At 36.6% G+C, this 16,806-nt stretch overlaps 1 protein-coding gene across 3 annotated transcripts; it reads right to left on the bottom strand.

Annotated features, from left to right (window-relative positions):
* Positions 1–561: 561 nt before the first annotated feature.
* On the bottom strand, positions 562–16,290 carry LOC132205049 (centaurin-gamma-1A). 3 transcript variants are annotated; one of them, XM_059633887.1, is made up of 15 exons: positions 16,130–16,290; positions 14,471–14,658; positions 5,866–6,098; positions 5,630–5,771; positions 5,427–5,561; positions 5,014–5,335; positions 4,650–4,878; positions 4,436–4,598; positions 3,776–3,866; positions 3,566–3,717; positions 3,384–3,511; positions 3,211–3,328; positions 3,039–3,156; positions 2,648–2,979; positions 562–2,590 (listed from the first exon to the last, which is right to left on the bottom strand). In XM_059633887.1, the coding sequence occupies exons 2-15, from the start codon at positions 14,628–14,630 to the stop codon at positions 2,364–2,366; spliced, it is 2,550 nt and encodes an 849-aa protein (XP_059489870.1). In that variant the 5' UTR covers positions 14,631–14,658; positions 16,130–16,290; the 3' UTR covers positions 562–2,363. The 3 variants fall into 3 exon arrangements, with proteins under 3 accessions (XP_059489870.1, XP_059489871.1, XP_059489872.1); XM_059633888.1 differs by having other exon boundaries at positions 14,471–14,655; positions 16,130–16,267; XM_059633889.1 differs by lacking the exons at positions 14,471–14,658; positions 16,130–16,290 and adding an exon at positions 10,588–10,806.
* Between the last annotated feature and the right edge of the window lie 516 nt (positions 16,291–16,806).

Genomic DNA, 16,806 nt, shown 5'->3' with positions numbered 1-16,806 from the left:
CCAACCTCACGTGGACACACCAATCAAACCAAATGTGCTGCCAACATGAGAGTTATTTCTGTATAAATATAAATTTTGCGCTCAGCTTTTTTATACATGATGCTGATGCAATTTATATATCATATATGCTACAAGAATATTTACGAAAATATTTATTGCAATTTTAAATAATTAAGTAGTTAATATTTTTTTGCAATTTTATTGTGCTTTGATTTACTTTGACAAAATTTAAAATTATTTAAATAATATTTTATTTATATTATTTTTACATCTTAAGACCAAAGCCTATTGATGACGAACTGAGGGATTGATTTTTTTTTCTAATTTATTAAAAAAAAAATTAAGATCTCACCAATGATAAAACAGGTTATATTTTAGTACAGCTCTGGATTGTATTTTATTCACTTGAGTTAGTTATTCAGTCACACATTTTCAAAAGATAATTTTCAAAATATTATTTTTTTTCCTGTTTGGTTATAAAGAGCCTCTTTAAAATACCAAAAATCATGCGTCTGGCGGGAGATTTAACTACCGGTAAAATATTTTCGATAGAAATTTCAGTTTTGCAGTAAGGATGAAAGATAAAATGCATTTATTTTTTCATTACACGATTTCAATATTTTATGTAGCCATCGATTTTTATTATCATTATTGTGCCTGCATATGTGTCAACAGTTTTCTTTAAATATTACAAGAATCTCCTGCATACAATTTTGCTATATTCAGTTATGAGCGTTGCCTGTATAAAAGTACAATATTGACTCCTAAATAGTATGTGAGTTTCGTCTAAACAGAGAACTGATTAATTTTTAATTGTTCTCCTTGAAATATATATATTATGTGTTTGTCTGTCTGCAACTTACATTTTCTGTGTTCACACTGTATCATTTAATTGTTGTTTATTGATATGGATGATAGGAATTAGTAATATTAAAAAAAAAACACAGCAGACTGATAAAAAATTGAATGGCTGAAATTAATTGGAACTAAATGAGCAAAACAATTCATCCTACTAATATAATTGACTTTGTGATGCATGCTTAAGGAAACGACAAAATGTTTAACTCTTTAGCCGTTACGATAAATTTTTCTATTTACACTTACATGCGTGGAAAAAAAACATATCAGATATTATTATAATAAATAGTCTTAAACTAATATATTTACACAAGAATGTTCATTCTCAGGCATAATAATTACTAATGGATATCTACAAATTGTCCTCTTTTGTAACAAGCTACTTTTATTGTGAAAGGGCGTGGTTTAATCACAAAAATTTCTAAACTCCAATTCAATATTATTTCAATATACCGCAAACAATATTTGAGTAATTATCCAAGACTTTGTGATGCTCATTGTTTCTGACGTGTCTCTACCACCTACAACCTTGTTTTCCTGCCATTAACCATCCATAAATATTTAATTGTGACACTTATTGAAATTTTCCTGAGCCCCTTTTGCCTAGTAATTAATATCGAGGTAACATTATCAATTGTAGTAGACATTCACTCATAAAATTTAACTTTGACAGTCAATGCCCATGTGGATTCAGGCCAGTCTTTGGTAAGCTTGGCAAATTTAATTTTAAGGCTCAAATTAGGTATTAGTAGCTTTAGCTAAATCCTCGTTACATTCAGCAACAATTGTTTAAAATACTGTCAGGTGAGATATAGTGCATCAGCATGTAAGCCATGTAAGCAGAAGTGAAGTTATTTATTTGATCCAGCAAATTCATTTTAAATCAATTTCGCAAGCAGTTATGCAGGATTTCATGAATATAATAATACTTTCAGCTTCAAAAGATTTTTAGTCACATTCATGACAGTTTTATGCTATTGTAAAAATGTCAGGGGCCACTGTTCAGCATAGTTATTATAAGTTACTCTGATTGGAATGTTATTGACCTTGGTTGCAAAATATGTTTTAAGTAATGTACTGTTCATTAACAAGTTTGACTAGAATTTTCTTAATATCTACTTAATTTTGCTTGCATTGTTTTGAGCTTCATAAATTGCTGCACATAACACCTACCATGCCAGGCGAGTAGATATTAAACAAAGCGGAAATAACAACAATCATTTGAACTCAACTGGCTAGCTTTTAGAAAATTCATAAAGCTTATTAAACTGAGAATGGCTGAATGGCACATTTAACAAATGCAACCAAATATCAGATAAAAGTTTCAATAACGTCTACAAAGATGAAAGCCTTCCGTAATAATTCAAAGTAAATTTTGAATATCTACTTGAGAAAAAAAACTTTGATAACAGTCCAAATCACTAATTATGAATTTGAAGAAAGTATAATAATTTTTTGTAATATCACAGTAAAAAAATTCCCGGTGAGCCTGAATAATAAAATAATTACACAATATCTGAACTAATTGTCTCTCTTCTATTGATAGTGTCCCTCCTGCGAGCCAAGGTGCCTACTGGCGGGTCTGGGCAACCAGCCTGAACTAAGATTTCCACAATATTGGCACCACTATCGTGACCGCCCGTGTTTATAAGTGAATGCGCATATGTCAATGCACTCCTTCCATCTTGGTCTAACCGTCTGACATCTGCACCGTTCCACAACATCAATTGAACTGAAAGATTAAAAAATGTGTTACAATTATTAATAAGCTTGGACTTTTTAAAATTACCTAGAGCCAGATGGCCCATTGCACAAGCGAGGTGCAGCGGCGTCCTCATGTCTCTCGGAGCTACGGTGCCGTTGACAATTTCGGGAGTGGAGTTCGCCAGTATCAATATAACGGCACGCATGTCCTGCCTGCAAAGGGCGTCGACGAGAAGAGGAGTGCTGGCTATTGTTGGATGCATGAATTCTTTGCCCTCGTACTTGGCTCTTATCCACCTTTCCTTCTCCTCTCTCGACGATGAAGGCCCCGGCTTTTGTCTTCCACGAGTGTTGGCTTCCCAAACACTGTTGACCAGGTGATTGCCCAGCGCTCTCATTACACTTAAATGACCAGGCCTATGAAAATTTTTCTGTAAATATCAACTTTATATTTTTTTTTTTTAAAAAAAACTTACGGCCACTCGTCCAAGTCTAGAGATCGTACTTTGGAGATGTGCGAGCCCAAATTCCTGTGAATGCCTGAGCATTCAATGCACATTAGTGCGCCCAAGTTTAAACTAGCCCAGTCGGGATCTAAAGCAACAAAATATTTAAGAGACAATTGAGGAAGGAGAGGTAATAATTTACTTGGAGCGTCACAGTCAACACAATGCGAGTTTCCTTGTACTTTAGTTTTGAGTGCCTGGATTGCAGCTGGATCAACAAGACTATTGAGTCGAGATTTAGCTTTGCTGCTCTCATTTCCCTGGCAAGAATAAATTAGTGTAAAAAAATCACAGATAAGTTAGAAAAAAAAATACCTGTAGTGAGCTCAGAATCTGCTGTTCAATTGCAGCAACCCACTCATCTCGCTCCTCCACAGAACTGGCTTCAAAGTGCCACTGCTTGTTGTGCAGAGAAAGGATAACAAAGTCCACACCATCTGAATCTAGATCAAAAAATAATTACAGTCCATAACCTCGTTATACTCTTTAAAAAATACCATCATTGTCATTATTTTTTAATCCACTACTCTTAATGCGACGATGCCTTTTCTTCACATTTGGAGTTTCCGACTTCATATCTACAGCGTGTGCTGCGGATGACCCATTCATTATACTGATAGAGGTGTTGCCAATCACAAGTGAATCATCACTGCAGCAAAAAATTTAGCAACAAAATCTAGGAAATGCGTCAAATGCGTTTTATTTACCTTTGATTGCTCAGCCGTGATCCAGGATCTTTCAGGTACTCATACGAAGTCAGTGTTACTTTGTCATTTTTGCCCTTGTCTTTCGTGAAGGCTGAAATTATAAGAAATTTTGTCAACTACTAATCCCTTTTTTTTTTTTTTTTTTTTTTTTTTGCTTATGGCACCCGTGAGCTTATTAGGCTATTGGGTCGGTCTCTTGCCGTAGTCGAGCACCCTTAGCACATTTGTGCTTCCCAACCAACCTGACCCTTGTTCGGGGGCTTTCTAGCAGATTTGGTGGTGCTCGCATGGGCCCCCCACCCCCCCTTGAGACCTTGCCCCTTGCCCTGGCCTTGCCACGAAGGACTTGGAATGAAACGCAGGCATTCGCCACACAAGCTGAGTTCTTCCAGCTTGTGGCTCGGAGGAAACGTGGCAAACCTCCGAGTGCGAGTCGGTACAGCTTGCGCCATACCTCCCAAATTCCCGACGTGTCGGCCGAAATGTTATCAATGATTCGCATACCAGAGACTATTTGTTTCCACAAAGAGCCTCAGGCTGAGCATTGATCCCATGACGGCCAAGAAACCCACTGATTAGAATGCAAGCATTCTAACCACTGGGCCACCGGGCTTGGTGAAACTACTAATCCCAAATCACAATTAATCTTTTGTAAGTTACCTCCCAGACCAAGGCTTCCTAGTCCTTCGGCTAATGACGAAGCTGCAGAAGTGGAAGAGGAATTTGGCAAAATTGTCTTTGACCCCTTGGGCTTTTGGCCTGGTAGTTTGACAGTTACACACTGCAATGGCACTTCTTTGCCGTGAACGTTCTCCATGTAATCCTACCAAATTTCCGATTGTAGATTAAATAGCTTTATAAATGAAGTTATTACATGTAAGCTTGGGTGATAGGTGAGTCTGCCGTCATCGCAAAGTGTAACATATTTTTTCTTCCATTCCTTGTTAAGTGGTTTGGAGCTCTTCTTGTACAGATAGCCCTGCTTGATGGGAATTGCCCTGCCACTGCCATACTCCTCAGTGCCCTTTCCTAAGGACTTCTCGTCCGCCACTTTGTTGCTGCTCCTGGCTTGAGTGAACAAATTTGACCGTCGTCGATTTTTCCTAATAATAAAATAGGCTTGTTTAGTGACAGCGAACAGAAATTAGAGTGCATTATCATTATCAATGGCCTGATAAGCGTATCCGTGATTGATAAATCTTATGCATGACGAAGCATAAAATTGTACCACAACCCACCTGGTGGCTGTTGGGGTTGAGCTTGGGGTTGGCTGGTCCCTAGGTGGGTCCATGGTTGAAGGTGGCGGTGGTGCGATGAACTTGGGAGGCTCGACCGGAACACTAGCCATCCATTTGTCCACTGTGGACATTATGTTATGGCTGGGGGAACTGGTGACGCCTCCAAAGCCATTGTTATTGTTGAGCATGGGTGGTGACGAACCGAATGGCCGAGGGTTCATCAAGTGGTTGATAGGGGTGGCCGGCCTTGAGCCGGTCGGGGTGGTGGGCACTTGATTGCCCAGAGTGTTCAGATATCTTTGCTGAACGATTTTCTGGCACGCTGTGAATAAAACAAGATTCAAATTATTTTCAATTGCAATTTTGTTGTTTCAGGGGATTATCGAATATAAGCATAAAAAAAATGCACTCACCATCCTGAAAAACTCGTTCAACGTTGAGTCCGTAGGTGGCACAAGTCTCGTAGTATGAACATCTTTTGAGATCTGCAGCCAGTTTCCTTGCTCTGGCATCATCAATTACACGAGGATTGCTTTCGCTAATGGCATCTGTGAAAAACAGGATCAGTATTTTTTGTCCAAACACGCTTATCGCCAGACAACGGAAAGAGACTCACCTTGCGTACCCACTAGGATGAGAGGAACTTCGATTGCATTTCGGTAGTGCGTCATTTTGGTATAATAGTTATAAACTGCGTTGAAACTTGCCTCATTCTCCAGGCTGAACACAAAAATCACAGCATCCACCCAGGCAGAAAACTGCAGATAAAATTGAAACATAAATTGCAATTTAAAATATTCCAAACATTATTTTTATCTCGTGTCAAATTCTAATTTGTAACTATGCACAAACCTGCAATTCAGGGGAACCTCCTTCGTCCCTGATGAGCAGCAAATAGCTCTGACCATCGACGACAGCCTCCTTTTTGAACCTGCCTCCCTCGGGGCTCTCGTCCTGCAGGTATGAGCCAGTCAGATATCTGTGCACTAGAGCCGACTTGCCAGAGGCCAAGTGGCCTACAATGCCGAGTCTCAGCGCTGACACTCCTCGACTCAAAGTCCACTCCTGGCTATTCACAAACGAGTCTGCAATCAGAAATCACAAAATTTCATTTAGAATATTTATAAATCATTAAAAATTCTATTAAAAATAATGAGTTTTTTTAGATTTTCCTATTTCGTTTTATAATTTGTAATCCAAGAGTTTTATATTTGGTACCAAAGCATAAAAAAATGACAAAAAAGTTTGTCCCTTAGGTGATAATGAAATTGTCTGTTAATTTCCTCTCCTAAATCACCCTGTTTGTATGCACACAAATGGAATTCAAGCATCTGGGTTAGGTGCTAAACGAGGTGGCTTAATTTTGCAGAGACGACCAGTCCATTAGTTGCGCTTCCGGCGGCGTTGAAAGGATTTATCGACGTTCGTGATGGAATACAAATGGCCCGGACTGACTGGGCGAGGAGAAAAAATGCGACGGCCACTCGCTCGCATGGGTGACACACACACGTTCCTGCGCTTTGCTTTTCATCCCATGTTTGGGCCGAGCCCGCGGCGACTACCTCTTTATTAATAGTGTGCGCACACGCGGCCGGCCGGCGTTTGAAAGGAAATGTCAATTGGTCGAAAATGAAACTATGTCCGGCGAGATTTGCGCAGAACTGAATTTTAAATATTGATTTGTTGGAAGGCAAATTCTAAATTAAGTGTATCGAAATAATTTAAAAGACAGTTATGTAATTTTATCGGAAATGAATACTGCTTAAGGATTCCTTATTAACATAGTCAAATTAAGTTTTCACAACAATGCTGGTTAATATTTCCGATTGTTTTCCAAAAAAAGCCAACGTTAGTGACCATTTTGTTAGACTTTGCCAATAAGGAACTAAAGGAACTAACTAAGCCTCAATTGGAATGGAGTGCAAAAAATAAGAATACATTTTTTTTTAATAAAATAAAATCACCTGAATTCTTTAAAAAGTATAAAAAGTTTAGAGATCAAAATGAATATTTTTATTACCTCTTTTTATTTTTCAGCAACTTCAGAAAAATTATTCATTTGCCAAAAATAAAAATAGTTTGATAAACGAGTCTTTTTTATTTTTTCCATTCCGTCGTGCGACAACAAAACAAGGGAGGCATCAGCATGTTTCGCGTCACATGAAAGCAGATACATTACATTTTCTGTTCGTTTACGCCTCGCGAGAGGAAGTAGATATTGACGGCGGCGACGTATATATTTATTTATTATTCGGAAGACAAGAGACATCGAGCAGCACTCGCGCTAAAAGGAGACAATTCCTTTGGAGCGACCGGAGGCGACTGAACTGCGGCACTTCTTCTCCGCCAAGCAAAAATGCGATTCCGATCACGTCCGTTCGACTCACGCACTCTCGTTCCAGCAAAGAAGTCGATAAGCTTGCTTTGATCCAGTAATGCAGTTTAATCAAATTAACATCAGCCGAGTTGGCTTTCTTCGTGCCTTACGTTCTCGGATCTAATTGCCGGCCCGAATTCCCGGCGCTCGGCCTTCGGCGTCGAGCGTGCGTTAACAGTTATTATTATTATCATCGAGCCACTTTTCGGTTTTCTATAAAATAATTCTTCGTTCGATTGTCCGCGGCCTTTCTGGTTTTCTTTCTCCCGGCGCTGCTTTTTTGCATAACCAAACGACGGAGGTAAATTTAGCGCGGGCTTACCTTTATTCGCCCATTCGGCGCAAAACAACAACGGTAGCACGTTGATTGAGTAACGAGTTGGCGTATTTTTAGACCAGGCTTATAAACGAAGCCATATGAGCAAGGACTTATTGCCAACGTGTATATTCAATGGAATTCCTATTTATTTGATCAGAGTCTTGTAATTTGCAATTTACACTGAGAAGATTCAAATGCTTTTCATGTGATATGAAGAAAGAGAAATTAAAACATTAAACAACCATTTTAAAAATTTAACATTTTCAACCATTTTAAGAATTAAAAAATTTAAGCCAAACATATTTTTACTTCTTCAATTTTAAAAAATATTGATCTAAATTCATAAACGGTCCAGATGTTTTATAAAAATTATTCATACAATTTAATTTACGCCTACAAGAGTCTCTCGCCTCCTTGTCCAGGACTGCCGGCAATTTCCGGTGCCTCATTTTTCTTACCCAGGACCGATAAATTTTCCGTCAAAATCAATCACGCGTCGGTTCGCGAGGCAATTACAAGCTCGTCGTGGCGGAATTTGATTTCGTCTCGTCGCTAAAAGCACCGAGAAAACAAACGAGCGGAAAAGGGCCGCGGCCACGCCCTCGCGAACGCGAAAAAAAATAATAACGCAGAGGCAAAATAATAGAGCTCAAGTGCGGACTCGGGCTGGCGCGACTCGTATATAAATAATGAGGTCTTCCTTCCCGTGACCACAAAATTAGCGAGAAACGTGGTCCCGCAGATCGATAGGCGGCATAGCGTGGCTCTCGTTCCGCGGCGGTGCAATAAATAAAATGTATTATGCGAAGCACACACACACGGCCCGAGCAGTTTGCTGACCTCCAATTTGCCTAGAACGTCTGCAATTTCGGCGGACACGGAAACTCGCATCTAGACGCACACGTTGCTCGTAACGTTTTCAATTTCAGCAAATCACGTTTTGTATTGAATGCTATTTGGGATGTTTTCCAATGTAAAGAGGGCAACGATTTTTTAATAATGTCAACAAGCAAAAGAGTACAAAAAGAGATTGAAAACTTGAGGTGTGCTATTTCGGTGCTATTCTGTACAATGACGTAGTTAAAAAAGTATTAGTAAAATAAAAATAAAATACAAATTGTTTTATCTATGAATTAATTAAAATTGCAGTTTGCAGTTAAATTTTTTTTTTAATATTTTGTAACAAAAATCAGAATAAATTCAAACCGACTTTTTCGTTCTTATTGATTTTAATTACACATTTTCGTTAATTCCACAGAATTATAGAATCTGCAAAATTACATCAACGATCTTTGAACAAAATGAAGGAACCGTTTCAAAAGGGCAAAAAGATGTATAGAAATTAGAAATTTTATGAGAGTGTAAAAATTATAATTTAGATAGATAGAGTATTTATTGAACACAACTAGGTGTACAACGGGTGTCTAAAGCTAATTTGTCTTCCTAAAATTAATTTTACAATTAAGCTTGTTTCGATAATTATTACAAAGTACAAAATTAGTTAATTTTGATTTTTGCAGCCTCTCTTAGGCTTAGTTTTCGTTCATTACATTCAAGAATATGATATTGTGAACATTTCTTACCGCAGTGCTTGCATTCACAATCTATTGTCGCTTGAGAATGAAAATTTTTATTCTTACAAAATAAATAGTGGTACCCGTGACAGGCAAATCTCGTAAACACTTGGCGATCACTGAACATTGCACATTGCCAATTTTTATTCTTCATAGTTTCTGTCTCGTAGAACTCATCACATATCTCAAGTTTGTTTAAATATTTAGACACACAAAATTTCTGGAATGCTTCAGTTTCAGTTAGAGAATATTTTACCTGTAAGTCCGATACAAAGAGATCAGTGTCAACTAATTCATACACAAATCTAGATCTAATATACTTGGACAGTCCTAAAACTCTTTTTAAATATCTTGTTTTGACTTTTTCAAGATTTTCAAAATCAGTCTTTGTTAGGAAAGGCCATATTTCTTCAATGCCGTAGGACGCAATTGGGGAAATTTTTAGATCAAATAGCTTGTGTGCTGTTTCAATGGATAATTGTTTTAGTTCTCGTATATTATAAGTGGCCAGCAATGCAGCTCTTGTTCTTTTTTCAATGTGCTTTCCAAAAGAGATTCCTGATGGTTGAAAAGTAACTCCTAAATATGTAAACTCAGCAACTCTCTCTATTTCAATTCCACCTAAATCTAGGCGGTCACTTAATGCATATTTTCCTAGACCCTTATTTCTAAATTTCATGAATTTGCACTTTTCCAAGTTAAGTTTCAAACTGCGTTTTAACAAAAATTCTTTCATTCTGGCTAAAGCAATTTTCAAGTCACTTAATTTTTCTGAGGTTAAAACAATATCATCTGCATAATAAATGGCTTTCACGTTTGGCAAATCTCGTAGAATATTATTTATATCAGCTAAAGAGTAATTGAACAGAAATGGGGACGTGCATCCCCCCTGTCTTACCCCATTTGATTGTGTAATAAGTTTTGATACTGTTACTCCATCTACTATTCTATACTATTATAATTTAATATGCAAATAAATTAAACTTAAGATGATGTTTTAAATTATTAATTCAATTGTTTCCTGACTCTCATTAAAAATTAACAATGAAATATAATGATTTAAAAAGTTATAAAAATAAATATTATAAAACACCGACTGAATTAAGAATTTTCTTTCTAGCCGTGCCGAGTTGCTTCACGTAGGGTGAAACTACGACGTCATAACACCCCTTTTGCGTCAGTGTGTTTCACAAAGGGGATGGTTCGCAGCGAAATTCAACCCACGCCATGAGAGAGAGCTGCGATTTTTGCGATTTCGCGAAACGAGACTAGACAAAAAAGGATAAAAAAAAAGAAGTACATACTGGGTTGTTGCGAGCGACGGCGCCGCGCTTCCACGGTGGAAGAAATAATTTGTCGGTCGATGGTGCACATGCAGAGGGAAAATGATATTGCGATGACGCAAAGCCGAATGAATTAGTCGCGGGGCAAAAAAGCGCGGCGGCCCTTTTCGGTCGTAAAGTGCGGCGGCTGCGAAACGAACAAGAGAGGCACTCGCAATTTCCACAAATTGGATCAATTGCTGTGGGAAAACTGGTCTTCTTGCGAGTCACTTGGGCTGCCAGAGCTAGGTGGACGCACGCGACGACGAGACAGACGGCACAGAAATAGCTCCGAAATCATGCACTATTTGTTTGTAATAAAGCGCCGTCGCTGCAAGTGCTTCGTTATTTCGGGGAAATTGCACGCGCATGCTGGTGCGGCCTTCGTTTTACCCTCGTGACTAATCGGGATAAGGGTTGAGACTTTCCCTCTCCTGGGCATGAGGCTTTTTACATGAATCACCTAAAAATTCAAAATTGAAGTTTGGAAATTAAGAAGAAATAATTTTGTTCTTCCTAAAAAGATTCACACATTCAATCAATTTGCAACAAAAAAATGAGGAAGGAAATTTTTACATCATAAAATGCATTGAATTTTTTAGCATTCAAAGAATTCATTTTGGATCTCTTATTGCTTTTAATTCAATTTGAATAGGAAAAAACTTATTGAGTAAGGGTAAATAATTTTCTTGTTGAAATCTAGCAAAGATTTTTTTAAATTTATAATTACAAATAGTATTTAAAGTTAACTACAACAAAATTTAAAAAATAATTATTATTATTATTATAAATCATCACAACGCTGAATTGTAGAGTAATTCATTAGTAATTAATCATTGCGAGGCGCCCTATTTGCAGCATAGCACAGAAAATCGGAGAAAAAAACATCAAATTAGTGCAATAATTGAAATGAAATGTATCAATAAGCGGAATAAACTCTTATCGATTAAAAAACTTCTTGGCATGTCTAACAAAAAGCAATTCAAACTAGATTCCAAACCAATTGAAACAGGCAAATAATTATACAAGGCAGACGAGCAAGTCAAGGAGACGATGAAGCGGTAAAAGTTGGAAATTATTTTCTGCAATATTATTTGCATGGTTTCATAAACTGACTATATTTGATTTGAATTTAAATTGAAAAACGTATAAATAAAATTAAACGTAGAAATAAAATAAAATTAATCAAGATAAAAATAAACAAATAATTAAAACTTAATCAACATAAATTCTGAAAATTGTATATTTTCAACGGAAAAACCTTTAAAAAGTAAAGCAACGCCCCTTGTAAAATCACGATAATCAACACACAACGATACAAAAAAATAATAAATTATACTCTAGTTCCTTTTTATAACCTCGATAATTGCACGTAATTAGCGTGCCAAGCGGCTTGCCTGGTGCGATCTACCCATACAAATGCCCGATTCGCAGCAACCAGCTGCTCGCGATTGGCATGAGAGAGCAGATCTCTCGAAAGAGTTCGTGATCCGATCGAGTTTTCTGCCCTGTTCGTCGCATCGTGATTGAATTTTCTTACGATTTATATTTTTCATTTAGCGCACGAGCCGACGATCCTTGTTTAAAGAGCACCGTACTTGGAAATTAAGAGCGGGATCGCGTTACGTGCGAGGGTGCAGTGACTCATTTTTTAGCGACGCTGGCTTGTCGTCGGCGTATCGCACCGTGAAAAATTGTTGTCGCCGCCGACTATGAAAATTGCTCGTTCTCACGAATCGCACAGGAGCCGAGCAAAATAAATTTTTACGAGACAAAATTGCGAATAAGAACTGCTCCTCTCAAAAGCTAAACCAACAGGCTCATAAAACTTTTCAACAGTTGAGAAGAACTTTCTGGAGGACAATTAAATTTGGATGAATTGTGCAGATACTTAAATTGAGAAAAATTAAATTATTTTAATAATTTTTAAAATCTTTCAAATGAAATTTTTTTAATTTTGTTTTGAATCTTTATAAATAATAAATCTATTATAAAGAAAATATGGATCGAGAATGGTTAAAATGAGTTGCACAAAAATAAATTTAATGATAATTTACTCATTTACTTTTTATTTTCATAAAAGCTTTTTAATGTGATAAATCGCACACTTTCGGTAAGTTCTGGACGCAGACAAGGAAATTAGATGAGGGAAGGATCGGCGTGCGTATCAAGTCTTAAAGCATGTAATTCAAGAAGGGGGCAGGAAATTGCGGTGTGATAGGTGTGCAACTGTCTGCTCGCTGCTCCTGCTGGTACCGACTTGTCCGTGTTAATTTGCGATTATTCGCGAAAGTGAAACCCTTTCACACGATCGAATCGAGACGCCAAACTTCATACTTCCTTAACCAGTGAGGAAAATAAAATTGGAAATTACGGAAATTACAATCAGTAAAAACAATCAAAAAGTTAAAAGATCATAAAATATTATTTATAATTTATATAAAACTTAAAAGTAAAATATTCGATTGTTTTTGGTACAATATTGTCTTCACAATTTCGAAATTTCTATTTAGCATGTTGTTTATATTAAATAACAAAAATCAAGAACTTCGGTGGTATTTTTGTAGATAGCTGCTTATTTTGATAAGAATGATTTGGAAATTAAAAATTTTTAATGCGTCAATGTTTTCCACGCTTATTTCCCACTATAAGAAGCTGGGCAAATAAAAATTAAATTATTAATTCAAAACTATAACAATTCCTTGAAACCACTTGTGTGTTCGCACTTTAAGCGTTTATTTGGCCCACGCGGTCATAAACCAATTAAACGTTTGACAACTGGAGGACCGCAAACCGCCCCTTTTTTTTCTTAAATAGGCGAATTTCCAAAAGCGGCGCAATTTCTAATTTGGCTTTGATTGCTCCAAAAATAGAGGCGAACAATGTAATTTATTGTGCGTGTGTCAACACCAAATTCAATGGCGAGAGACGCGGGGATTAACCAAGCAGGGGAACAATGGCTGCGTTTTCAGCATGTATGGAAGATAAAAAACAAAAACTAAATAAACCGACCAACTCTGTGCGTGGCAACAAAGGCAACTGTGCCCGTAAACAATGAAAAATGCGCATGATAATGTCATGAGAGGTACATACAGAATTTGGCACAGAAATTAATTTATGATCAACAGCTCCAATTTATTTTCAATTTTTGGCATTTATTTTATTTTAAGTACTTTTTCGTTCAGAGATCAAATATTTCTACTTGTGCTGTAATAATTGATTGATATTTTGTATCTTTTTCCATAATTTAAATCAAATTTTTATTACATCCCTTTGATTTTGATTTCACATGAAAACTTTAACCATAAATTTAGATTTGTTTAAAAGATATTTTTTAGAATATATTAATTTCCACAGCAATAACAAACGCTTTATCAAAATGATAATTTAATCATTTATAACTGATTTATAATTTCTTCCAAGAAATCGACGTAACATATAACATGAAAATGGAAATTTAATTGGGAGAGAATTGTCAGTTTCTAGAAAAAAAATACCCAAAACCTAAAACTCATGGGTCGAAGTTCAAGAAAAAAAGTGAAGCTTAAAATCAAACCATCATTTAAATAAATAGAATTTTTAGGAATTTTTAAATAAATTAAGTGCAAAAACAAACAAGCCAAATTTAAAAAAAAAAAACGATTTAGCAAAAAATTGCTCATATTTGATAAAAAAAAATAATAATAAAATATCTGCAGCAAATGGAAGCAACGGCGTAAATCAAGATATCGCCTTGACAGTTTCTTTGCTTTGCTCTCGGAATTGCGCGCGTTTGCGGTTTCGAGGCTCAAAACAAGCGAATTCCTGCGTCGCCGCCGCGGCTGCCGGAAGAATGAAACCGACTTCTTGATGTTGTGCGACTGACCTTCAATGCAGACGACCTGGTCCCTGATCTTCTGCGCAAGGGTGGTTTCCTGCATCAGCTCGATCAAGTCGTAGATGGCGTAGATGCAGGGATGAACACTCTCGAAGCGCTGAATCTCCTCCCGGATCGCCTCCGAGTTCAGATGCCTCGACGAGGCCATCCTGCAGCTTCCGATCACACTTCCGCTGCTGAAATTGCATATCGATCAGTTCAATTTTGCCAATTATTAAACTAGGAAATCGTTGTCGAGCAAGAAAATAATTTGCCATCTCAGTCTTTAAATAAATATCAATCTCCAAAGTAAAAAATCTCATTTTAATTCAATTCAACAATAAATCAACATTATTTTTGAGAATATTTTAATTTTTTTTTTAAATACTCAAAATGTTGATAATTTGAGGTAGTAACAAATTCAAACTAGTTTAAGGCAATCCCACAGAAACTTCCAATGGTTTTTTAGTTTTTTCTTGTAAAATTTAGTCGATCGAATATTTTTCTGCTTATTGTACACATTTCCAAAATAATGCTTTAGTAAGACAAAAAAAATTATGATAAAATTAATATTCTATGAAATCCGACTTATATAAACAAAAAACTGCTCATAATTATAATAAATTTAAAATGAATGAAATAAAATAATCATTTTTGAAGAAATAAAAAAATTATTACTTAACAGTTATATTTTGTATATTTAAAAAAGATTTTTAATTACCTCATGAAATATTAATACATTTTTATTAAAATGCACTTAAAAAATCAACAAAATTGAACGCAGCAAAAATAAATATTCACAAAACCGCGGGAGGAAAAGAAACAAACATTTGTATCATCAAACGTTCTATGTACTAGATTTAGTAGAATTCAGGAAGGATTGAACAGTCTTAAACATGGAATTTAAAATTTTGCCTATATTCAACTTGAACTTGGCTTCCTACTTTTTAAAACACAAAAAAAAACAGCATAAAAATGTGAACTAAATTGAGACAAAACCAGGAAATAAAAATAATCGCCTTTCGAGATGAATTGCATAAACTATTTCACGCTGATTAAAACGGAAGACTTTTATATAATTATTTTTAAATCAAAACAAAAGTTTGGTCTGCCCGGGTCTGCCAAAAGAGATAAAAGTTCCCGTCCAGATCAACATCCGTCCGGGAAAATAATTACAAAAACAAAGCAATCGGTGTTCGAAAACAAACTAGAGCAGCATTTTGGAACTCGCAAAACTTCCGAATTAAAAAGCCCAAAATTCACATTTGTGGCCAAACTGCGTGCAAATTATATTTTCAGATCTAATTCAAGACCCATTTCAAATTGATGCAAGACTTCAATATTCGTTATGCAAATTGCACCGGACCAGAATGACAACAGAGATGAGAGAACTGCACACGAAGGGCAACGCCTCCCTTCTGAACGTTCAATTCGGCGCCGATTGAGTCTGAAATCGGCCGTGTCCGGTCAAGATAATTCTCAGCACGAAACACCAGCACCTTTTGTTCAATAAATGCGACCGAATTAGATCAATGGGAAGCGAATCTTTGACACTTTTCGCTCGATCACGGGCAGCCTGTCAATATGGCGGGTCGGTTTTTGAGCCCATTTTGGGGCCTCTGGGCGCCGAAACGGGCGCCCTGCGTCGCCGAAAAGGTTTCAACTCACCTTGCAAAAGGTTCGTGAAGGTCTCTGGGTCTCACGACGAGCCCCACTGGGTCATTTCCGAACGCAAAACACGCGTGGCCCGATTCGCACTCGCTTCGCTGCTACCGTGGATGGATTCCGCTTGAGTTTTGCTTTGAAAAGAAAACGCGCACCTCCCTCACAATACCCTACCCATCACAACGCGCGACCGCCACGCCGCTGTGTCGGCAACCGTAACCACTGACACAGTGAGCTCGTTTTTCGAGCCTGCGGCGCGATGCTAATGGAACAGAATGGCTAAAGCTTGGGCTAAAGAAGAAAAGGGTAATAAAAAATAAAAATGGAAAAAAAGGAAAACTTGTGAAAAGTGAAAAACATTATACGGAAAAAATTCAACCTTTCATATATCCGAAAGCAAAGTTTGATGACTCTAAAAAAATTGTAATTCATCAAAAATTATTGTGTATTATTATTTATTTATTATTGTTTATTATGTAGAGAAGAATATCTTAATACGATGTGAAATTATTTTTTTTTCATTTAATTAAAAGTACCGTATTTCATACTTCTTTCTATGATATAAAGTTATTAAATCAAAATCTGAATAAAGTGGAAGATGAACATTCAATAGCAAAAAATATTTTATTCTCTAGTCAAACAGTGGTCAACGGGAATACATATTTTCTACATAAAGACTG

The sequence above is a fragment of the Neocloeon triangulifer genome, unplaced genomic scaffold (genome assembly GCF_031216515.1).
Source record: "Neocloeon triangulifer isolate White Clay Creek 2 clone unplaced genomic scaffold, ASM3121651v1 ptg000002l, whole genome shotgun sequence".
Lineage (NCBI taxonomy): Eukaryota > Metazoa > Arthropoda > Insecta > Ephemeroptera > Baetidae > Neocloeon > Neocloeon triangulifer.
Note: the sequence above shows the minus strand (reverse complement) of the source record. Positions and strands in the feature narration are given on the sequence as shown.